Here is a 25,260-nt window from a genome sequence, read left to right as displayed (position 1 = left end):
ACAACGTAATTGTGTCAGAGGTGGATGTCAGTATGGTGGTAGAGACTGAAATGTTCCCATCAATTTCCCTTTCTGATAGGATTTCCAGTTATTTTCCATTTATTTAAATATTTTCCTTAGAAGTGTATTGAAATAACACTTGAAATTAGTTCTGGATTTATTTTTTTGGTGACCTAAGTAGCGTTGTAGACTTGGTTTCTCCAGAATTAGGCTATTATAAGCTATTCTGTGTGAAAATCCAGGATAATGCAGGACTTTCCTGTTGGAACTTCACTCCTAGTTAGAATTCCAAATTGTTTGAAACATAGCTTACTTAGAAAAAAAATACCTGCAATGAATTCAATGGAATTAACTGAACAGCCACTTTAACCTAAGAAATAGGAGTTTCTAACTGAGTTTTTGATAAAAATCACTAACCATCAGACGTGCTGGATTCTGTTTTAGTTTGCTACATGTATGATATATTTCAGTTCTGTCTTTTTTCTTAGCGCTGTTGTTGGCTTTGGCAATAATGTGGTTTGTTTGCTGTTTGTGGGGCTTACAGATAAGGACTTTAAAGCCTCTGTGTTCATTACTAGCTATTTTATTTTTTATTAAATAATCTGATAGAAAGGGATCAGTTTGTGTGAAGTCTGTAAAGCGGGTGTATATTGACAGTTCTCTTAACAATAGAAATTCAAGAAGTGTATAATTTAATCTGGGCTGTTGCTCTTAAATAGGTTTGAATGTAGTGGAATGATTTGTCAATACTACATGAATAGTAAGTAGCCTATTCTTGACTTCATGGTGCAGTAAGCTTTGTATAGTTGTATCCTAACATGTAGTCATAATAGTTAAAACATATAAACTCCTGCTTTGTCTTTATTTCCTTACGTCTTTCCATAGTTTGTAGTCTAGGAGATACATCAAAGGTTTGCTCACTTCTCAGTTTAGACGTGGAATATTTGATGTGGAATTTTAAGGTGGGCAAAAAGTACAGAGTGTGACTAAAGCTTGAGAAAAATAGAAGAACATCTGATATTTGCTAAATATGAGTTATTTTGGTAGTTATTTTATTAAATGGGGTCGGTGTGTGTGCATATTAGACAAAAAAAAATCATTGAAACAATATAAGTGGCTTCCTAATAAGAACTTGGTTTGTCTGGACCTGACTTTGCCCCATTTGGAAGATGCCCTTTGTAATTTTCACTGAAGCCATGGTGCTTTGGTGTGGACTTGGAGAGTGAGCTGATTTTTGGGACGGTTCACTTGGAGAAGTCAGCATGACTTGAAGACTTTGGATAATGGAAAGAGTAAAAGCACTGAAGAAAAAGCCCCTTAGAAATAGTTGGCTATGCTGGAGGAGCAACGGATGGAATTGGCTAATGTAATCTTACAAAAATGTATATCTTCCCCATGAGAAAAGTTCGGAGAGGGAAAAAGTAAGAGTATTTCCCCCCCCCCTCCCCCTCACAAAGTACTATCTTTTGTAGGCTTTTCAGATTAAATTAGAGACTCTTACTAAGAAAAATTCTCTTACAATATGAATATAACTTAAATTTGGTCAGGAGTTCATGACACGTTGGTGTTGGTAGCAGTTGAATGGGAAACGTGTCTGCTACAGCTAAATAATATTAGCCTGTAGAATGTAAAACTGTGCTGAGAGTTTGTTTGATTAATGTTGAATTTTTTTCATGTTCAGGGAAGAGAGCAGACTGTGTAACTTAAATGAGAATTTTGGTAGTCTGGTAGGTTGCAGGTCAGTTTCACAATCGTGAATCGTGAACTGCAGATGCTACAGATGTTAACAAGAGTGTAATTTAGCTACAGAAGCAAGACTTTTCTACAGAAAAAAGGCATCCTGTTGCTTCACCAGCGCACTAGGACTTAAAAAAACACCACCATTTAAGGTGAGTTTTGTGCAGCGAGAGCACACCCTGTGGCTTGGCAGTCTAGTCAGAAGGATGATACCATGCTGACTTTATAACTAGATCTTTGAACAATATTCTCATGGGTGGTAAATGCAAAACAAAGTAATATCAACTGGCACTTAATTCTGTGAGCTCCCTGCTGATGGGGCTTTGCACTGAAATGGAACTCTTCCTGACAGGAAGTCAGCCGCGAAGTGTGGAGACCTCTGAAAATAAAGCGTGCCTTAATTTGACACCCTGCTGTTTTACAGCTAGTCTGTTTAATTTGAGACCATGGAAAGAGGTTTGGTGGAGGGTAGGGGGTAAGATTGTGGAAAGTTCAGAGAGTGTGGCAGTGCTTGTCTTTTAAACTTCATACTAATTACACATACATGAGCGTTTTTTGTTCATGTTAACAAGCCAAATCATTTCAATCTCACTGTTGCCAAGCAGGAGTTTAAGGAAGATCTGGGGAGCTGAAAGTTATGGCAGGAGGAGCTTTGCTTTGTGGTGATGTGCAGTCTGAACTTTAGGCTTATTTACAACTTGTTGTGCTTTTTTATGTCTCTCTTCAACTGAAAAAATCACCAGATAGGCTGATGATTCACTTTATACAAATATATTTAGAGACTTTTTTCAAGTGAAAAAGCTCGTAATTTGGATAATGCGACCGTGAAAATGACAGAGGTGCAGATGGTAGGTGCTAGGCCCTACTTCCGAGTCAAGGTTTGACTGAGAAGAATGAGCTGGATTTTTCAGTACCCTCAGAGTATTTACTTAAAGACGCTTATTTTTATTTCTACCTAAATATAAATGATAGCATTTTTATTTTTGGACAGTTTACTTTGTATGAGCACGGGAGAATTTGCTGAAAATTATTTATCGGTGTTGTTATAGCAACATATGAGGGCAGATGAGATTATAACTGTGGGATGCTGGGTGTAATGTAACAGTGGAATAATGAATAGATGGAATAAGAGTAGAAGAGAGGCAAGCTGAGGACAGGAATGTAGTATGGAAGCGGAGTGTAATGGAAGACATGCTTGCTCGTTTTTCTATGTTTATTGTGAATTAATATCTAAGATTTCTGTTCCTATTCTTCTGTAAGCTTCTGCCTTTCTTCTTTGCATTGAAAATAGCTGATGGTTACAGAACCTGAGGAGGAAACTACAGATGAAAAGGTTTGCTGCTAGATGAACTTAAACCTGACCCCTGGTGTCATTTCATGGAGTCATGGCAACAGCCTGCTCATGGGAGAGAGAAAGGGATAGGCTGCCCAGGCAAATTGCTTCCTCCATCAGAAATGTGGACCTGAAATCAGCGATCCGCTCTCTCGATTTTTCTTTATTCTACAGTTTCCTGCTCAAGTAGAGAATGTAGAAGTGGAGTTTAGCAGAGACTTATCTTTCTCATATAGATGAACGTCAGTACTAGGGATGTAAGTTTACTTAGGAAGTCATGAGTTAGGTTGCGCCGAATGGCACAGAATAAATGTTTTTCATGTATGTGCTCGTATCTTCCTGAAACCAGATACAAAAAATAAAATCCACGAGTTTTGGTAATATGCAGGCTCAGTGTGGTGATGCTTTTTACTGGTAGCGTTCCGTTGGTACAGTTATGTTTTAATCCTTTTTTATGGACTTGTTGATTAAGTTAGTTTATTATTATTAGAATTCCTCTTTAAGAATATTCGGTATTGCCATAAATGATGACACCAGCAACTTGCACCAGGATTTTATGGCTGTGTGTAATTTTTAAAAGATTGTGCGTACTTATTTTACGTGGTCTAGCTTTGCTTTTAGGACAGGTCTCTATAGTTCGCAGAGAAAGCAGCAGTTGTCACTTCAAAAGTGATCTCGTGGCTTAGAAGGTATCGTCTGACAAGCTGACAGGTTTTTATTCTGTATTTCACTGAACAACTTGGCACGCCAGTATGCAAACTAATCCAGCTTTGTATGTGTGTAATTTATTTTCAGAATCTATAAAAACTTACTGTGACGTGAACTCAAACTTTAGGCATTGAAATTAAATTCTCATTATAAGGTAATTTCAGGCATTTACCAGTAACAACGTAATACTGGTTTATAGGAAGCTCTGTTTACATGGAATATCCCAAGTGGTTAAACAGCAGGGGAGTCTTCTGCTTTTAGTTAGATAACTGCTGGTTCTGTATGGCTTGTTTACTACTTCTTTAATTCTTAGTGTGGTGTGCTATTGAATTGGGCATGCAGAAGTCAGCAAAGAGTTCTGTTTTCTGTGTCTCGGTTTATTACTTGCTGTACAATAATAAAGGAACTATTTTATTGGGTTAGTTGTAATTAACTTCAGCACTAGGCATTGGTATAAATCATTCCTAATCTGTTTTCTTTACATTTTCATTCTTTTTAACTGGTTCAGCGTAGTTTCTTTCTGTCATCCTCTTACATGAAGACTGGGGTTGTAATTGCTTTTTTGAATTAGTCTGTCGGAAGTTAATGTGCGTGTTGATCCAAGAATTGATTAAGGAGCACTAATGAATTTCATATAACGCTTCTAAAAGATTTGCAATAAATGCTGTGTAATAAATACTCTATAGCAGTGATCTGCTACACTGTTAGAATTCAATACAGTTACGTCGTGCTGTGCAGCTGGAAAAATGTTGTGTAAGTATAAGGTACTTTGATTCAGTTTCATGCTTAAAATAGTTAATGACTTTGTGGTTCTGAATTATTTTTAAAACATTCTAACAATTCCATGGGGTATGAAAGTAACTATTGTTATGAAAACCTTTATTTCTATGTTTTATCAAAAGAAAAATACTGTCACAACTTATTTCGAGTTTCCAGTTCTTTAGCTCAGTCTTGGTGTTTGATACCAACTGAGCCCTGTATCTCCTTAACTAACTTATCAATACATTTGGGTACTTGTGCATTTTCAGTTGTTAGTTAACAGCACAGAATTAAAACAAGTAAATGTATCTTACGGGTCCTTTTCAATGAGTTTTGCAGCAGTAATCTTGCTTTTCTTCAATTTCCAGTTCTTTTCAGGGGCAGACAGTCTCACAAGCCATATCAACGCACCTTTAGCATTCAATAGTAAGATTTTAGTGTATTTTGGAATATTTCCCTACTATTAAATCGTCGATGTTATGTCTCCCCTTGAGAAACTGTCTCCTTTAGTTGAATTTTATGCAACTTTCTCCTAGAAGACTCATTAAAATTTTTAATACAAAGACTTCACTAGCTGACTTTTTTTTCTTTTGCAAAAAGCCATCTTTTTTTAATGGGATGCCAGCAGTAAATAGTTGTTATTGTAACTGAGTGTGTTTGATAGTTTAAAAGTCTTATAAAAATAATTAGCTCTTTTATATAGTTCTGATGGCAGCCTAGCAAGTTTCCCCTGGAGCAGTCTCTAATGAACAGGCCTTGATTTTTCCAGTTGGGCTTTCAGACTCCCTGAGGACTTGACTTCAGACCTTGAAGGGCAGCAGCTGCCATTTGTCTTCAGACCGGAGTTGCCAAACGAACAGACCATGTACTAATAGGACACATTTGTTCAGCCTGAGTATGTAGAGCCCTGATAGAGGCATAATGATGATCATCAGTTGAGAGCTTGTAGCTGGTTAGGGTTTAGAGCAACTTTTATCATCCTTACTGCAGTCAAAACCTCTGTACTCATTAGTCAGATATCTTGACTTGTTATGCTGATGCCATGTTACAGCTTTCATACGTGAGATGTTGTTTAGGTTTTGATAAATTCAAAGCTGTTTGATAAGTTTTCCCCTGACAAAACATCAGTATTTTTGCAGACTACTGCTTTTCTCTGTAAATGTCGAGACTCAGCAGCAGTGATGTTCTTATTTATGGAAGGATGCATATATATAATTATTGTTTTTTTATCAATCAGTTTCAGATAGCTCTTCCATCACTGTTTTTTATCCTGCCTTAATTTGGGCATCCAGGTACGACTGTACTAAATAAGGTTGTCTTCAAATATGTTTTCGGGTTGCTCTTACATTTAAAATGTCTCATCCTCACAAAATTTTGCTGTTTTGTATGCTGCTTGGTAGGTGTTAATTTGATATTAAAGAGTTGTGTAGAGTTTCTAATTGTTTTTCGTAATTCCATACTGTATTTCGTTTTTTAATGAATCTTTGTAGATTTAAAAATGTTAAACAAACTCTCTGCAGGGTATGTTTTTGCACATGTCAGATATTCTGCTTAATGTGCAACCTAGCTTTTATAATTATGAAAAACACAGCTGAGATATAATCTAGTTTTTGCTATATATTCTTTATTGCTGAGTTCATTCATGCCTGTAGTGGATGTGGTGCTGAGAGAGTGGTGACACCAAGTACAAACACTGCTGAAAAGTTCTTGATAGTTTACTTTAGACACTTAAAGATTAGAATATCTCTCTATGAACAAGGTTTTCATGCAGATTTGACCTTTAGTCTAGGATATAATATGTCTCTTAGTCATATGTTAACACATTTTCTCACCCTGCTCCTTAGTGCTCCATTCATAGTTGTCACTACCAAAGTCATCCTTCTCATTTGTTTAAGAATCAAAATAAATTCTTAAAACTTCAGCAGATTTATGGGCAGTGTGGATTAAGAAATAGTTTACTGTCTTTATTCTCTCGTGTTTGAAATGCACGCTCAAACATTAAATACATTCTTCATTGTGTAATATGTTTATATTGTCAGATGATTTTTATACAGGTTTCTAAGGAGTTATGTAAGTGTTATGTGTGAGTGTTTATGTATACGTATAATCATATAAGATGACTTGTAAATAGCAGTTGTAGTACTATTTGTTGATCTGGTTTGATCTGTTGGTACTTTTTGGAATGTATTTGAGATGCATGTTTATTTGTTTAACAGTGAGATCAGTACCTGGATTGGGATCACAAATATTTTTGTTTGATTTGAATAATATATATTTTTGGTTAATTCTTTGAAATACAGTTCTGTTTCTTTGCTAGAAGTGGTACACGTGAGGATGGATTGTACATTTGCTGTGTACACACGAGCCCCTGAAACTGCAACACATCCTAATATTTGTAACAAAACAAATAAAGAAAAAACCCAACAAACTAAACAACAACAACAACAAAAAAAAACAAACAAAGAAAACCCCCACAATAATTACCTGGCATTTGTTTGAGTGATTAAAATTTAGAAACATCTGTGTTGTGTTAGCTAAGGGGTCTTCCTTGCGTACTGCGAATGCAAAGAGATGCTCAAGGTGAGCATGTGTGACACTTCTTTCACTCCTCCTTGTGCTTCTCCTTTCCAGCTACTGTCAACTTTGGTATTTTCTGAATTGAATGCACTTTATGTGTATTCACTAAATATCAGTGAATTTTCCTTGCATATCTTTATACAGTCTCCACTTAAGCCTACGTTTAGGCAGCACAGCATTCTTTAACAGCAGGTTCCACTGGTCTGTAATGCACTCTGAAAAGAATTAGCTCAGTTTATTTGTTCTCAAGATGGCTTCTACTAGCTGATGCTTGTAGAAGAGGCTTTTAGATGGGCCTGGATAAATAATGAGCTCCTAAACCATTAAATCTGATCAGGAGTATTCCTAACATGCAGGGAGCCAACAACAAATGGAAGAAATGACTGATCAATAGAGTTGACACCTTAAAATCCAAGTTCAATGCAGACTTTAAAGACCTTCATATTTATCTAACGTTGCCATAAATGAGAGACATAGCTTCTTTTTGAGAAGAGGATGAAGTAGTGTATAAGTCTTCTAAATGAAATGTAGATCTATCTGAAATAAAACGGAACGCAGTTACCAAAGATTGTTTTGCTAGAATAATCTCATGGCTGGCTGTGGTCTAATGCTTGCTCTATCTTTCTGTCAGTGTGTTTCCCAGACAAAGGAAGTGTGGTAGTGAGCTATATGAATTTTAGTATCGCGTGATTGATCATTATTGAGGATTAATTAAAAAACAAACCTGTGAATAGATTAAAAAATCCCAACAAGAACAACACAGAAATGTCTAACTCAAATGGGATGACAGTAGGTTAAAATATAAACCTTGAAGGGGGATTATTAGTTTCTGAAGAGATAGTTTTAATACCAATACTATTTCATGTTTTTAATTAATGATCTTTGTGCACTTATGTGTTAGTGAAACTAGTTGATGAGATAAAATTGGTGCTATAGAGGACCGGGATATGATTTTGCTTATGACAGTTTTACGGTAGCTACAGAAAATGTAGTATATTACTCTATACATAGCTTTCATTCAGGTGATGCTCCAGACTTCATTTCAGAAAAGGATATAGTACTTGCATTTTGTCTTGAGTACTTATCAAAGTGTTTACAGACTAAACATTAAGGAAGTAGGTGAAAAAATAATGAGCTAAGAAATTCCCACATCAGACATGATATCTGAGTAAAAAGTGATTTCTTATTTGTCTCCTTGAAATGGTTGCTTTTCACTGTAGCTATTTGTGCTTAGTGCTTCTACTCTTCTTTTTTTCCTGCTTCACTATTCTCATTGTACAGTGACCGAAAGCATTAAAAGTAGATTATGTCTTTGAGTCACTAAACATTTATAGCCATAGGAAATGATGGTCAATTAAGTACAGCTTAGAACAGGTATGAAATTATTGACTTTGTTGTTCTTCTCATATAGTCCTTCCTTAGGAAAGTGCTGAAATGTGTTTTGTAGTTATTTAGTTGCATTAGTGGTTGAGTTTGAGGCTTTTAACGTGTTTTTTCCCTAATACCTTTGGGAGATGGATAACTAAGATGTTGATATAATAATGCAATATGCACACTGAGCGTAATTGTTTGAGAGAACATATACTGTGGGGAAATATTGAAGGGATCATGAAATATGATGACCATTAGTCTTTTCTTTCAACTATTAAAACTAGCTTTAGGGTGTGTTCAGCTGGGATTTATGAAATTGTTTAGACTAACATCACTTTTGGTGATGTCTGATGTAGAGAGAAATGCTGAAAGGTATCATGATAAATATCATTTCTTTTCACTTTTGGCAACCTCCATCTTCACCAATTAAATTTTCAAGTGTTGTAGTGAGTTGTGTTAATGACAGAGATATTGCTAACTTAGACCAACAGATGGGCAGTGTCATAAAAAAGGAAAATTTTTTTGCTTTTCTCGAGTTTTCACACATTTTAGCTAACAGAATCATTTTAACCATTGTTGTAAAAACCTAAATGTTTACAATTCGTTATTATATTAAAAGAGCCTCTTCACAGTATTAGTTCTACAGATGATTTTGTTTAGAGTATCAACACCTAAAGGGATTTCTGAAGAGAAATAAATATTTCTCAAAGCTATTTGAAACAGCTCACAGGCTAACTTGAAGTCTTGTGATGATGACTATAAGAAGGTAGTGGGAGAGAATAGGAAGAAGGATGATGGGAGGAATATCAGAAAAATACATGTAGCTGGAGCAACCAATAATGCCACCGGGGGTATTATTAAAAAAAATAAAAATAAAAATCTGTGTGATAATATGGAAATGGAATCTAGCTGACATTTAGAATATTACTTGACCAGCAATGCATATAAACAAGTTTTATAAGAAGTAATGAAATCTTTAATTATTCATGAGTAGTACATCACAAATTCCAGTTATTCTTAATTTTGACTACTTCAACACTGCAGTACAGTGTTGCACCTTAAAAGTGATTAAAAAGTAGAAGATGATACAGAAACATTACAGACTTGCATTTTTCTGTTGGCTTTTGTGTACAGATGATCAAACCTTTATATCACTAACTTATAGAGGTAATATAACTTTGCAAATCTGAGTAGTTAAAAACCTGCTGTGGTGATACACTGACTACTGAATACTTCTGAACTTGGGAATCTGAAATTGATTTAAAACATACTTGCAGTTTTGTGCTTTTTATCTGTTCTGCAGTTGACAAGATTTCTGAAAAGAATGATTCTAGGATTGTTATTTCTTAGGGTGAAACTGAAAAAACAAGAGCGGTGATGTGAAAGAACCTTTGATACTAATCTGCCTGCTTAGTTCATTTAGAAGGGGAACAAACTTAGTTAAAAACAGTTATGACTGATTTAAGTGAAGAGCTGCATCTAGTCTGTTCTTTCCAAATCCCTGTATTGTTACTCCAAAATGCAAGTCTCACACATTTGTTACCTCTTTTAAATATTTATATATGTGTGTGTGTGTATGTATGTGTGTGTATGTGTGTATATATATATACACACACTTGTGGCAATTAATTGCTATTGAGTATGGGATTCAAAGTCTTTGTTGTGTTTTTGTTGACCAATTCTGCTTACTTGTCAGCTTTCAGAAGGGGAAGCAAGCTCCACTAATAGATGATCTTGGTTGGTTAGTTTTTAAAACGTCTTCACGTTGCATCAGACACAGCCTGCACCTACCCCTATGGGACATGTAGAATTTTACTGTAGTTCAGGGTTCTCTTGGATGTAAGAAATATGTGCTGCATCTCTGTGCTGTTAGTATTATTTCAATGATTTATTTTTTTTATATTTAACATATATTATGCACACACACACATATATGTTACATTTGTATTTAAGAAATCTGCCCAAACAATAAGCATTAAATTGATTTGAAAGATTATGTTAGTATTACCAAGCGTCACTAAGGCAAAGAGCATCAGTGTACCAGTGGAAGTCCAGGATTAGTACACAGTGTAGTGAGCAACAGAGTTACTTGTGTTTTCTTCTGCCATCCACAGAACGTGACTTGGAGTGGATGACACTATTTTGTTCTTGCTGGCGAAGTTTCTTTCCTGATTAGCACACAATTAATGCTTTTTATATTTGTTAGTGGTATTAGTTACCATATTTTAAAAGAAGGTACATGACTTTCAAACCCTAAATGTTTTTCTTGATCTCATTTTACAATTTTCACTTTTTTTGTTTTCTCTTAGGAGTGGCAGAACTCCATACAGAAGAATGCTGGCCTTGCCTTTATAGAACTTGTCAATGAGGGAAGGTAAGTCACAATTTGCAACTCTGCCTTAGCATTTAGCAACTTCAGTGACTTGAGATACATGTCTAGAACTTCGTTTCTGCTGTTTTTTTGATGATGGTTTGTTTTGTTGTTGTTGGTTGTTTTGTTTTTTACAGCTTCGTTGAGTTTCACAAGCATGAATTCATATTCTTTAACAATTCTACTTAGCTCTAATACTTAATAAGAGGTTTTACAGAATCTGAGTGCTCTAGTTTCATTAAATAGATCACTTATCAGTGTCATGGATTTTCTTTCCTCCTGTCCTTGAGCACTGGTTAACATTGAGACTATAATTTGTATTCGGCTAATCTCTTGAGGAAGGGAATTGATATTTGGAAGGCATTATAGCTAGGAAGTGTTAGATAAGCCTTTGTCTCAAAAATTAGATTCCAGTTTTCTCATCTATTTACTATCTACTTCATAAAATGGAAATGAAAAGAATCCCTTTAAAGTACAGAAGTTGTGCTAATATTCCCAATTAGCTTTCATGTTATATATATGTATGTTAGTGGGACTTAAAGAAAATGACAGAGCAGTTGATGGAGCTGTGCTCTTTAACTTGTAGTGACTATTCAGAGCCATCAATATTTTCTTCATTAGGCATTGATTGTGAGGCAGACTAAGAGCAATATTTACATTTTCAAAAGGATTTTTATTCAAGATGTCTTAATGAGTTAGCTAAGGGGTATTATAAGAAATAATAAGAAATGCCATTTTCTAAACCTGTATTCCGTTGGTAAGCAACTTTTCAGCTAGTAATAATTTCAACAGAAAATCGATGTAACAGAATTAGGACAGCTACTCAGTTAAAAATAGAATAATTTATCACAAATTAAAACACTCTTCTCTATAGAAGAAATGGATATTTGAGATTTTTCTTTCAAATTGCATAAATGTTCTCCAGGTTTCTGGAAGTAATGAGCATTTTAATGGTTGGATTTCAGTTTATGGTAAGGGAAACACCATTTTGAGGCAGAAAACCATTTTGCTACTAGTCTTGATCCCAAGGGCCAAGGTAAAGGAACAAGGGTGTTCAGTTACAGTGTTAAGATCTAGCCTGTAGTTGTTTCCTATTATGTGAGGCTGACCTGTCCTGACCTTACTTATAAAGTGCCTGCTATAAATTTGGCCCTTGATTAATGTTTTATTAGCATAGATAACGTAGGGATCCCACACACATGTAAACCACAGTGTAAGGTTCACCTAGGTAAGATTATGATCGTGAACAAATCAGTTACTGAGTTTTAAGTAGCAGTTACCTAGTAGTCTGTTTGTTCAGGTCGAGCATTCGGAGAGCATTCTATCAATAAGGTGTTCAGAATAGACTACTTTTAAAAACCTACAGTGCCCATCACAGACAGATGGAATCACTCCCCCGCCTCCATAAACAACATCAATAACTTACAGTCTGGTCTTAGCAGAGTGGTTGTCTCAGGGAGAAATGATCCCTTAAAGGCAGAAAAGTGTGGTTTTGGTTAGCAGAAAATATCTGAGTAATTGTTACTTCATTTTTTGCACGACTCGTAGCAGAGTTGTTTTTTTTTAAGAAAGTGGGAGCATAACTTTCATTATGGGGAAGAGGAGAGAGGATTCATTACTTATAGAAGTGTCTCCTTTTATCTAGCTCCATTTTCCTCCATTCCATTTTATAGGAATCTTTAAAGTTACTGCTGAATTGGTCATTGCATTGCTTTGTGGCTTTTCAGCATTGACTAAAAGGAGGCTGTTATCCCTCCTACAACATGAACTACATTCCAAAACTACTCTTTTCATCTCTTCATACAGGTCACACGTTATTCTTCTTACACATAATACTAACACTTAAACTAAAGCATCTTTTTTTTTTTTCTTTTGTAACGGTACAGTTTTTAAGAACTCCAAAAGCTGAAAACTTATACTTTAAAAAAATAAAATTAAAAAAAAAATAGAAGGATGCTGATTTAGACTTTTAACACAATTCTGTAACAGTAGTTGAATTTTTAAATTGTCTCCTAGAAATACTCAATGAAAGATGACAAGGTGTTTGTACGCAGGACAGAACTGATTTCAGCAAGTAAGGATGTCTGTGGGGTACCATGATGCATGGAGTGTTAGAATAAATAAAATAATATTAAAGACTTTAAGAACTGCCTGGAATATGTGGAGTCACAAAATTGCTATTGTCTGCCTCTTTGGTGGAAAATAATCGTCTTGTAACCTTTGTAAAGCACAGTTTTATTTGCAGTCCTTATTAGCCATTTTCAGACAAGTTATTAATACTAAAGGAATAATCTAGTTTGAAATTTTTCGTCTTGTGGTTGATTTTTTTTGTTGGGTCGTTGTTTGTTTTTTTTATAAGGCAATTAAGACAACTAAAAATGTTTCTGGAATCAAATGAGCTCTAAAAGAAGAGATCTAAATCTCTTCTTATATTTGCCTTGAAATGTGTTTTTTCCTTTTATGTGAAAGGTATGAATGTAGCTCTCACTCTCTCGCCAGTTGAAAGTTTTATGTTTTGACTTGCTGTGTTTTGGCTACGATTCCCTGGACAGAAATATGTGCAGAAAGTCTGCCTCTGGGACTCATAAGGTCTGCAACGTATGTACTGCATTCAGACAGAGTTGGGCTGAATTTCAGCATGTTCCCAAGTATCTAGTATATAACGTGTTTGCTCCCCGGCCATGCAAATGCATTGGGTCCACTGCTGTTGTTTGCACGGCAAAATACATTTGTTTGAACCCAGAGAAATTTTGCATCTTCAGAACTGGGAAAGAACTCTTTAGACAGGAGAGAGGAGTGTGAAAATACAGAATGGTAAACCTACCTAATTCTGAAATACACAGGTGAAGTCCTTGTAGGCCAGAGTACAAGTGCAGAAAAAAAAATAATAATTCTGCGTAGGAAACCAGGAAAGTGTGGGATGTACGTGAAAAACTGAAGGAGCAGGCAGTGGAAAAAGATCTTTCTGTACATGAAAACAAGCACAAATTTCAAAACATTGCTGTATTGAATATTAATCTGTTTTTAATGAAATGAATATGCATTATACAATAATGTTATGTCTGGGAACGCTGTTACTGCTCTTTGAAACCTTGTTAAAAAGGTGCCAGTACACACTGCTTCCCTGTGTTCTGAGCCATGTGTTCAGCAGAAATGTAGATTGTAAAACATTTTCCTTAACCTGCTGAACTTCTGTCAGTCTAGATTTCAGTCTTGATGCTTGCCTTTCACCTTTGGGTCCTGCCTTTAGGGACAGTCTTTTTCGGAGCCTCAGCTGAAGACCTTACTGATGAGAGAGTGTGTTTTACTGGAACCATCCTTCCAGAGTGATTGGTTTTCTCACGTAGCCCGTCCACTTCTTTGGTGACAACCAAAATGTCCAGACATATATTTTTTTTCCACTCTGAAATAATAATCTTTCCTCCTTATGCAGAAGATGCTCAAGCTATTATTTCTGAACTGGGAAAAAAAAGCTACTACTTTGTATTGCTTTCTTGAGTGAACAAATGTCTCTTTTGTTAGATTCTGATTTCCTCTACTTATTTAACAAACAACTGCTTTACTCTGTGAAGGTTAAAACTCTGTCCTATCGCCTTGATTCATTAGCACACTTTAGCGTAAAACATCTCTTGTGCTAGACCTTGTTTTCTGTATCAGCCAGTGCACTAACAAACGTACTTGTGCTTGAGTCTAGGCATGACAGTTATTATCCCCTTTGGGGTGATAATGGGTTTGGCATGGCAGGGGTTGAGGGATCAGTCTCCTAAGCATGCTGCAGCAATTACTCTTTCAGATTTTCGGTTGAAGAGGCTCTTGGACATGATTAGTTTTAATTTTCTCAAGCACAGCTTTCTTGGTCGTGTGAAGAACTAAGTGCAGTATTCTTCTCTGTTTATACATCTGTAAATGAGCTTTCAAACAGCTTTTGCATGTAAAAAAGGGAACAAAACAAACAACAACAACAAAACTGTCACATAAAGTTTGGTGGAAAGATGACCTAATTAAACGAACAGAATACATTTGTCCACCCCCCCTTTCAAATCCTAAACCAAACAAAACCTGAGGATTCAGAGATATATACAGGGGAAACAGAACTAACAAAGTTTGTTTTTCTGTTACTTTTTCTTATGGGTAGATTCCTTGCAGTCTAATGAGGAATGAAATCTCATCAAAATTCTCCATTATCGGTGGATTCTCATCCAATTTTGTATTATTGGATGTTTTTTTTTTTTTTCCTCTCAAGGACATTTACAAGATTTTCTGTCCTTGTTGGATATAAAACTATTATGTTCTGGAAAACTCCGTCCTTCTCTGAAAAAGAGTATTGGTTGGAATTACTCAAAGAATTCTGAAGTTACTGAGAGGGGGAATAGGGCAGGCAGCATACCAACCTAGTCTCCTTAGGCAGTTAAAACTGCATCAACCAACCAGAAAAAGTCCCAAACCTCACCGTAAATAGCCAGATATAACTGGTACTATTCTCCCAAAGCATAACACCCCGTAGTTTAAAATCTGGAATGCTGCAATCATCTGCATTTCCACAGCCTTCTTTTTTAGGAAGAATTGTACTATGAAAGTTTCAACATCACCTGCTGTTCCTTCAGTTGCAGATATTACTTTTGACTGGTAATAGATGCAAATATTTTTTTAATATTGAAATCGTTGGCAGTCGAACTATTTGGCCAATTATTTGCACGCTTTCCTAACAGAAAATAGGGGACAGATGTAGGCTGCCCCATTCCATTGTCTTTCATTTGCAGTAGTGCAGTCACTCTCAAGGAATGAGTGTGAGAGAATGTGTTGCCATAGAAGCAACTACTGTGATGGAAAGTAGTTAGAAAAATATAGCTATTAATGAAAAAAGTGGATGATAACTAATGTGCTTAGGCTTTATGCATAATTGACCAAAGAAGGCTCAGAAAAAAATAATAGTAGTGTCCAAACTAGAATTGACTATTACCAGTCTGCCTCCTTTATTACAGCCTTTCTGCCTCTGCCTGCTAATAATACAGAAACTGCACCTTAATCTTTGTAGGAGGAATCAAAGTGTGTTCCTTTTTTTTTCTCTTCTTATTTTTAGCAACCTGCCATTCTGGTTTAGTGGTAGGTTTTGTAAAACGGGTTATAGATGATTTATTTTCGGAGTCCTTGTGCTATTGTTTTGCTTCGTAGCAGAAGCAGCTTTGTTAATGTGTGAATTTGAACTATAGAAGACGGTTCTGCTAGACTTTAAGCAACATTCGAAATGTGTTTAAAATTAGAAGTTGAAGCCTGCATGTGTTTCAGAAATGGATAAGTGATTTGAGGTGGAGTTCTTGACACTACATGATGATTTTGTGCTTGTGCATGCACCAAGATATTGTGTGACATACGCAGCCATTTTTAAAACAGTTTTTTATTTCACTGAGTTTTGTTTGATCATCCGCGCAAGGATTTAAATTGCATCTTTTTATGTAACTGGAAACATATGAGGTTTGCTGCGACTTAATGAACAAGCGGAAGCTTTTTGGGAGAACTGTTTTAATGATTAAAAATTAATGTAAGCTTCTGTTATTGGAGATGCTCATAATTTTGGAGTGTACGCATGTGACAAAGTTAAGTTTTGCTTTGGGGAATATGTCGTTAATTTGTTGGTTCGATAAAAAAGCAAAATCATAAAAAGCTTTGGAGTGCCTGGAAATTAACTGTTTTTTTTTTTAATATTTATTTTTTTAATGTATTTTTTAGTAACATCTGCTTTTGAAAAATAAATTAACGTAACAGTAACAAGAGGGTATTTATACTGCACATGCTGTGTGAATACAGGGATTGTACAATTATTCTGTTACTAAATTTTCATAAACTCTGCCACACTTGATGCAGAATTGAACATGACCTCAGATGAGTTTTTCCTTTCTCTTCATTTTTCTGAATGTCTATTCTAGATAGAAAAGAAGGAATTCATGTGTCCTTACAGTGCGCCATTTAAGTTTATGCTCCTGCAAGTCCAAGACAGCTTTCTGGTGGCACTGCACTGTTTATTTTCTCCAATATTTTGAGGGGCATAAATGTGTTCAAACTATGGACTTAGCTGTATTTTTTTTATGACAGAACAGGATTTTTGTAAATCCAGAGTTCCATAAAGCCACGATTATACTGCCTTGCAGCAGTAATCCAGCACTATACACTGACTAGTCAGAACCCATGAAAGACAGTGTGTATTCCTGTAAGATGCATCTCTCTTTGATGTAAGAGAATTTCTAATGTGCTAGGTTTTTGAGAAGCACAAAGAGTAAAGCTTGCTTTTATCCTCCTTTCCTGGCTATCTCAGAGTTCTCTGGTGTGGTGCTATCTGGCCATTCTAATCAACCCTGTAGTGCTTTATGAGAGATTAATGCCTAATCAGCTGCCCTAAATGTCACCTACAGAGGTTTTGCAGTATTTTGACTAAAACTGATAATTGTTGAACATCAGCAATACTAACCCAGGATTTATCCATTTCTCGCTCTTATGTGTGTATTTCTTTTCCACCTTTTTTTCCCTCTTGCACTTTTTTTTGCTTGTGTCAAGGAGGTTGACCACCTAACCATTCAGCAGCCAGGCATCAGGTTAAAGATTTCTTGCTTCATCTCTTGCAGCGTTCTTATTTAGTGTAACACTAACAATCAGAATATCTCATCTGTTTGGCTGTAATTCCCGGCAGTTTTAGCACTTCATTCCCATCCCAACTAAGTATGTAAGTATGTATTGAACTTCCCACAATGGTTCTGTCCCACTGCTTGTTTTTTTTACTAGGCTGTTCACCTTTTCAAAGTTAATGATGGGAAACAAAGTGCTTAGGCAAAGGAAGAAGAGTTGTGCTTGAGACCCTGAATCTGGTGTGTATTAACAACAGAAGAGCAGGCCTGGTATTCAGTGCCATTGCCCATAGCTGTTATGGTCAAATTCCTGCAGAACATGCATGTCCAGCCATGCAGCAAAAACACTTCTTTATTAAAGATCAGGAAAAAACTGAGTAAAGATACTGTAAATAAAACCAAATCAATGATGATCTATCAAGTGGGAGTGTATGTGAGTGGCTCCCCAAGTAATGCCTCTTATTTCCATGGAAACTACAACAGATAAGACAATACGGTCAGTGTAGCATATAGACACATACGTACAAAGCGTGTTTAAGAAGTTTGGAGGTTAACTAATACTTTGGCAGGAGTGAGCGTTTTTGTCATTGCCTCAGCAGTGGTCTGCTCAGCTGGAAATATTTGTTTCTGTTGCATGCAGTGGGCTGCCCTTAAATTTCGATTTGATGTTGTGTTTACCTCGAATGAAAAAGCAGCAGCAGCCAAAGTTTTCAGAATTTGTTTAGAAATAAATGGACACAATTCTATTATACAAATGGATGTGCTCTTTCATGGAGATGCTAAGAGCTTGTACTTGCTTGAGTTTTAGTAATGACTGTTTATTCTTGTTATATCATGCCACCGCTGCTTTTGTAGGTAGGTAGATATTACACGGGCTGAATTCAGTCCTTAAAGATGTAAATTCAGAATAAAATCTGAATGATGTACTATGTAAGAGGATACTTTTTGCAAAGGAGAAAGACTAGGCTGAATTATGTCATAATACAATTGGAATGGTTACTAAAATTCTATAAACTTAAGAAAGAATGTTAATCTAAGAGAAAGCAGCGTTTGGTAAAGGTGACTGAGAAGAAAGATTACTAAAGAGATTTTTAATAATGAGCACAGCTTTTCTATGGTAAAAAAAAATAAAAAACACAACAATAAATAATAATAATAAACCTATTTAAATATCAATAAACCTAAATTAATATTTTTCTAATAATAAAAAAAACATTTGTTCTTATCTCCCAAACATCTCTACTTCCAGTATTTGGCAGTTTGTTATGTAGTAATACAAAGCTGTTAGAAGTCTTCTTGAGAGAAGTTTGAAGTTACCGGTAGGTATCCATACTGGGTTTAGGCTGTTGTGTAGTTTTTAACCTTACGGGTTTTTGGATTGCCAAAAGAAGGAGTTCAGCTAGGCTGTATCTACAGAATCAATTATGAGGTTTATCTCGCTTTGTTAGCCCAGTATGGAATATCATAGTGAAAATGGGGGAATTGTGTAGCATTAGTAAGAGAGTTGACAAAAGTGTCAACTGATCCATAGGAGAACAAGTTTCTTCTGATGCATAAAAGCTGTATGCTTTCACTAGGTAAACTTCTAGTTTTCTTTGAGAGCGTTCCTTCTCTGTGACAGAACGTAGTTTTATGCTTTGTATGGATCGAATCCATCATCTCTGCAAATGCATAGTAAGTGCCAGTGTTCAGTCATCTGCTGGGGTTGGTTGCTGGTTACATTTAGTAGATAAGAAGGAAAATCTGTGTAGGAAGTACATAAAACAATTATTGCAGGGCATGCTTTCTTCAGCGGAATAGGAAATGACTAGTTTTTTCCAAAGACTAATAGGTTAGCAGAAGGAATGGGTATTGCATCTTCAATAACGGTAAAGGGATGCTGTCCAAATAAGTTAAATATTAATCAGGAAATATATCTTTATTTATGAACTCTATATTTTTGGTAAGTTCTTAATAAACTTTTACTTAAATACTTCCTTGGTAGATTTGCAAGTGCTACTGTAGATCTTGGGGAAATATGAGACAAATGTTTGGAATCTGCCCCAGTGTAATGACTGTGAAATTAGTTATGCAAAGATTCTTGTCATTGTAGGATTTTATGTTTAGTTTAATGTTACCGTAACTGTTTAGAGACTGTGATATTGGGGCTTCTTTTTTCAGTTTTATCAACCATGTCTTCTTAACTAGTTTGTTTTCTAATTTTTTTTGAAGTCATAAAAATTACAAAAATGAAGTTATGTCATTGCAGTAGTGCCAGCTCTGCAAGGTTTTGAAAGTAGAAATGTCACTAATGCTTTCAGCCAAACTGTTGGTTAGTTGATAACAGCTGCTTCCATTCCAAAAGTGACTATTAAAAAAGAAATTAAAAAAAAACAAAAACAAAACTAGAATAGTTCTAAAACAGTTGCTTCTGTATAAGCAAATGTATAAGCAAACTCTAACAGTAGGTGAAGTCATGCCCCCAATAAATAATCATTGTCATTTCTTTTAAGACTTCATGCATAAAGATAAAGTGACTTGACTGGTTGAAATCATGATGCGTCTCATTTAGCTGCAGTTTTCCTGGCCTTGTAGTGTGATATACAGTCAACGAAGAACTTTTCTGTCTTCTGATGTTCTTCGGACTCTAGATTTCTTGTCATAAGTTCAGAAATGTGCTTACAGAATCATGAACGTGATAGGAAACGAGATAGCAGAGTAATGACGATCATACTGTCAAGCATACGTATAGAAACAGATTGAGCTTGTAAAGGTGAAGGGACCAGCACAAACAAGGTAATGTTACAAAAGGAAGGAAAATGAATGTTCACCTGTCTCCAAGAATCTAGGCTCACAAAGAAAGAACTCCAAAAAGAGGAATATCCAACAGGAGATGCTTTTTCAGTGTCTGTCAGCCCTTAAATGAGGTCTAAGAGGAGTGGAGACTAGCTCTACAGCTTCTGGTTGCTCAGGTGAATTGCCTTCACCTGCGCTCCCAGAGCTGACCTTCAGGTGCTCAGTCAGTGGTTCAGGCTGTGACTCAGCAGTCCCCATACAAGCTGAAGCTCAGATAATTAGCTTCTGGGTGACACAGTTGATATCATATGCATTAGAATGCATGCTGCATAATAAAGCCTTCCTTTTTAGAGAAAGAATCTCACTGGACTTGTTGAAGTGTGTTTTAGTTTATATGGCAACCAAGTGATTTTACATTTTGCTCCTGTGCTAGTGGTGGAAAGCCTTTGAAAGAAAAAGAAGTTAGAATAGGTTAAGAATAGGCATTTTGTAAAACTATCCAGTAGTAAAGGATTTGTCTCGGTTCTCTTTGAGTAATCCTTTGGAAATGTACACCTTTCAAACCAGCATATAGCTCCTGTATAGTCAGTTTTAACTTTATGAATCCCAGTGTAACTAATTAAAAAGGAAATGTTTTTAGTAACAGTACGTGAACTCACAGAATAATTGGGTTGTAATTCAGCCTGTCAGATCTACTGCCATTCATAAACTCAGGGTTTATGAAGGTCTCAGAAATTTCAGATTGAATTACAACTTGGTTCTGTGTATAACCTGAACAGTGTGCATCTCAGCATTCTGTTTGCAAGACTGAGGATATTTTATAATACCTTTATTTTATATTATCCTTTAAATATTACTTAAATATATACTTAACATAAAATTCCAATTTTGTATCTGGAGGAAAAAAACTATACTGCAGAAGTACAATTCACATCTCATTTGGACTTCATATTGGTTACAGTAGAGCTTTCACTCTGGATGTTTATTGGCATAAGCTGCTTGCTTTTCTTTAGGATGTGTTGTGCGTTTTTGAAAGGTTTTAATATATTTCTGTATTTTAAATAAAACAAATTGCTATTTATGATATTTATGTTTTGTTTGTTTCTTAATTCACTTTATTATTGAAATACAATTTTACTATTTGCCAGAAGATTATTCTTTGACCTCATTTATAACATTTTCTTAACACAGTCAAGTCCATGTTGTAGAACGTAGCTCAGTGCATTTATATATATGCAGTATTGTTTTAGGACTTCATTCTCTTAAGGATGCTTTTGAATATTTTCTGTCTGCAGGTTGTTGAGTCAGACTATGAAGGATCATTTGGTCAGAGTGGCTAACGAAGCAGAGTTTATCTTAAGTAGACAGAGAGCAGAGGATATCAACCGACATGCTGAATTTGAGGTAAGAAATAAGTTTTTGTTTTTTGTTTTTTTAAACAAAACAGGAGCCACAACCAACAATGAAATAACTGCCGTAACAAACATACGGTAATGGAGTATCCTAATCGTAGACTCATGGAGTTGCTCAGGTTGGACTTCAAGATTTTCAAGTCCAACCTCAACCAAACAATGCTACCCTAATACTAACAGCCCGCTTCTAAATCATGTCCCTGAGCACCACGTTCACATGATTTTTCAGTGCGTTCAGGGATATGGTGACTCAGCCACCTGCTTGGGGAGCCTATTGCAGTGCTTAACAGCTTTGCAGGCCCAGGCAATTCCGCTGTAAATGATGGTTAGCAATACTAGTGGATTTCTGTGCAGAGAGCTCAGAATCTGCAAATTATGGTTTGTGGAGGAAGAAATTGTATCATACCGGGGCTCTTCTCTTCCTTGAAGCGAATATCACTGTTAAAGGTGTTCAGAGTCACTCTCAAGATACAACTGTGGAAGAAAAAGACAAATCCAAGCACCCCCAGTCCCTCCAGTCTTGCTGAAGATAGATGATAGCATCCTGTTAAGCACAAGACAAGAGATTATCTTTTTGTCTTTTTCTGTAGCTTGCTGTTTCACTTAATCCGTTTCTAAAACCTTTTTACTTATATTTCACATGCTTCAGTGTGGTTTGTTATGTTTTTGTATTTTCACCCCACTTAAGGGATTCTGAAGTACCATATAGGGCTTGGTTTTTATAGACTTGTAATAAACACACGAGGCTTTTATTCTGAATCACATTAGTCAAACCTCCAATTTTGGATCATGGTTACTTCATTTAGGTCCTTTCTGTGTGCTGTAATTACTGGGATGTTTTAATGAAAATGAAGTTAAATCTCGCTAAATTTGCTAATACTATGCATAAAATGTACTTAGTCTTTCTTCTGACATGTGATACTACTTGTGGTTTTGTTTCTAAAATGAAGCATTAAGGGATTGAAGGCACATTTATGTTTAACGTATTCCTAAACTGTTTTTCTTTTAAATCTTTTCTTGAAAAAATACTCACCCGACATGAAAGCATATTTGTCTTAGACAGTGCTTATATTCTAAAGGTCATCTGTGTTGGCCCCAGGATTCAAGCTGTGCGTTGTTTAATAACATATCTGCACTTCATCTAGAGCTAGTTACCCCCTCCTGCAAACAGAGATGTTGTAAGATAACTACAGTACCATTTTGCAGTGGTGAAATAGCAGGCGTGTTTCATTTACTACATCAAGGGTTTGGCGACAGTCCTGTGGAGATGAAAAGTGCATCTTTATACTTTGTTCCCTAGTAATCATTGGCCTGGGACATGCTGACATCTTTTGCTCTAGATGTAGGCAGAAACTCGGTGAATGATAAACAGATCGCTTTTTTTACTTCAGATGCAAACTGTACACAAATGTGTGTGTATATGTGGGAAACGTGTGAAGGCTCTATGATGTAAATAGACTGTCAGTGAATTCAATATTTCGATGGCAGCTTCACTATTATAATCTGATTTGAGTGTTGGAAAACCTTTTTATAATATCTAGAAGAAATTTACACTGAGCATTAAGTTAGATCTTTAATACAGCTCTGAATTTTGCTGTAATTTAACTATCTAAGGTAATACGACGGATCAAGCCAAGTGTTCAGCTCCTCAGGCTGAACTTAAAGAGGAACTAGTGTACTGAAATAGCAGATTGTTTATTGAGTTTAGCATTGTTACTGTGTTGGAAAAAATTAGATCTAGCATTATTTCTGCACATGTGTAAAAATCAACTATATGATTTCATTAAATTCTTCAGTAGTGGTGTCACATGAAGTTGTCCTTATTAAGGTCTGTGGCAGACTTCAATCAATAGTTCAGTGATGTGTGTTTTATTTTTGAGTGTGTGTACATGTGTAAGAGGGGGCTGTTAGTTACATTCGTTAGAATTTGCAGGTATCGCATCAACAGTCAGAAGTTCCTGCATACCATACTGAATCCATGGGTTGGTCTGGTTTTCATGCTTCCTGTCTAGTGTGCCCAGCTGGATTTAGCTTTAGCCATGGTGATCCTTTTAAAATGATGCTGAGGTGTATGGACTACTTTTCCTACTTTCTACTGTGTCCAGAAATAAGCACTGTCACTTGGTTTAATTCAAGCCATTCCACCTCTTAATGAGGCCTGTGCTGTGTTGGGATGTAGACATGCCTCGTAACGTGATTGGTAGGCATGGGATGTTGATGTCTGCATTTTTGTTGTAACACTCATGTAATTTTTTGCACTGCTGATATCTTAAGGCTAGGAATTTCCCTGCTCTCAGAGTGGTAAAAAGCAAGTGGAAAGGATTACACGATTTTTTGGGAAACAATATGATACTGTAACAGTTAGCTCTGGGCAATAATATATACAGATGTATTTCAAATTGCATTTTGAAACACTTTGTGCTTGTGGTAATTACTGGTCAGAAGGATGCAACCTGTTTAAAAATACATAGAGCTAACATTGGTGGTTCAGATCCGAAGCGAGCTTTGCCACCTGTGAAGAGGGAGAAAAGAAATGAGTTCGGTTGAGAGAAACAGAAACAGAAACGGTTGAGAGTTGGTAAGAACTGTTATCCATTTTTTTCATTCTTACTTGCATTTCTGGTGTTTCAGATCACCTATGAAATAAAACACTGTAACACTGGCTCAGCAAAAATTAAACTCCCAAATTTCTGTTTCAAGATATGTAGTAAGCTTACTGCTGTATCGTTTTAATTCTCCCATTTCTAAAAGCCATGCCAAAGATGAACCTCGCTGTATGTATGTCAGATTTTGAGTAGGGGTTCATCTCTCAGTTTTTGTGAGATTTTACTCTTGCTCTCCTTAATCTTGGGAAAGTTTTTCCACAAATAAACATACTGCCTAAAAGCAATTATGTTAATAGGGCATAATTGTGAAGCAAAGGATATTTTTCTCTGGTAAGATAGTTCTTATAAAACTCTTAATGCAAACATCACCAAACATTTAAGTTTGAGTATCTGATTGCAACTGTATATGTTCTACTAGAAAACTGTCTGGTAATGTATTTACGCTGACTGAAAGTGGAGTGGCAAATATACAAAAAAGTTGATGATTATTTTTGGCAATATGGAAACCTGTTCTTGAATTCTTTATCAAAACTGAAAGCAAAGCTGCTTATTTTTTGCTGTTCCCAGGACTATATTTAGCCAATGGAGTAAAATGAATTAAAAAAATCGCCACAAATTGAGCTTGCTATAATTCAAGTGTCACTTCAAATATTGTAAGGTTTGAAACAGCACAGATAAGGTGATTTTCACCTTGAAGACGCAGGTTTAACTCATTTGTGAAAAGCTATATTCAAGGATAAATGTGAACCATTTTTCATCTTCATATTCTGGCACAATTTTTCCTTTTGATTCTGTAAATGTCTTGATTTCCTTTCATGAAGGATAACAACTTTTTAGTACTAGCTATCCTGGGCTGCATGTGGCCCACAGGCCCCAAGTTAAACATGGTGGTCTGTATCCTTCCAAAAGTATAGGATGACCAAAGCCACCAGAGGACTCTCCAAACAGTGTTTTTAGCATACTATTTGAGTTTGAGCTATCGCTTTCAGTATAA

The 25,260-nt window shown here is 35.9% G+C and overlaps 1 protein-coding gene across 4 annotated transcripts in view; it reads left to right on the top strand.

Annotated features, from left to right (window-relative positions):
- LRBA (LPS responsive beige-like anchor protein) overlaps positions 1 to 25,260 on the top strand; it is a 363,630-nt gene that overhangs the window by 102,438 nt on the left and 235,932 nt on the right. For all 4 annotated transcript variants that reach the window (XM_065736365.1, XM_065736363.1, XM_065736364.1 and 1 more), the window contains 2 exons: positions 10,795 to 10,859; positions 21,544 to 21,652. In XM_065736365.1, coding sequence (XP_065592437.1) covers positions 10,795 to 10,859; positions 21,544 to 21,652 — 174 coding nt within the window. The remainder of the gene's footprint in view (positions 1 to 10,794; positions 10,860 to 21,543; positions 21,653 to 25,260) is intronic.

The sequence above is a fragment of the Cyrtonyx montezumae genome, unplaced genomic scaffold, assembly GCF_038088225.1.
Source record: "Cyrtonyx montezumae isolate F1298 unplaced genomic scaffold, pur_monq_1.0 scaffold_2, whole genome shotgun sequence".
NCBI lineage: Eukaryota > Metazoa > Chordata > Aves > Galliformes > Odontophoridae > Cyrtonyx > Cyrtonyx montezumae.
The sequence above is the reverse complement of the archived record's forward strand: the minus strand, read 5'-3'. Positions and strand labels throughout refer to the sequence as shown.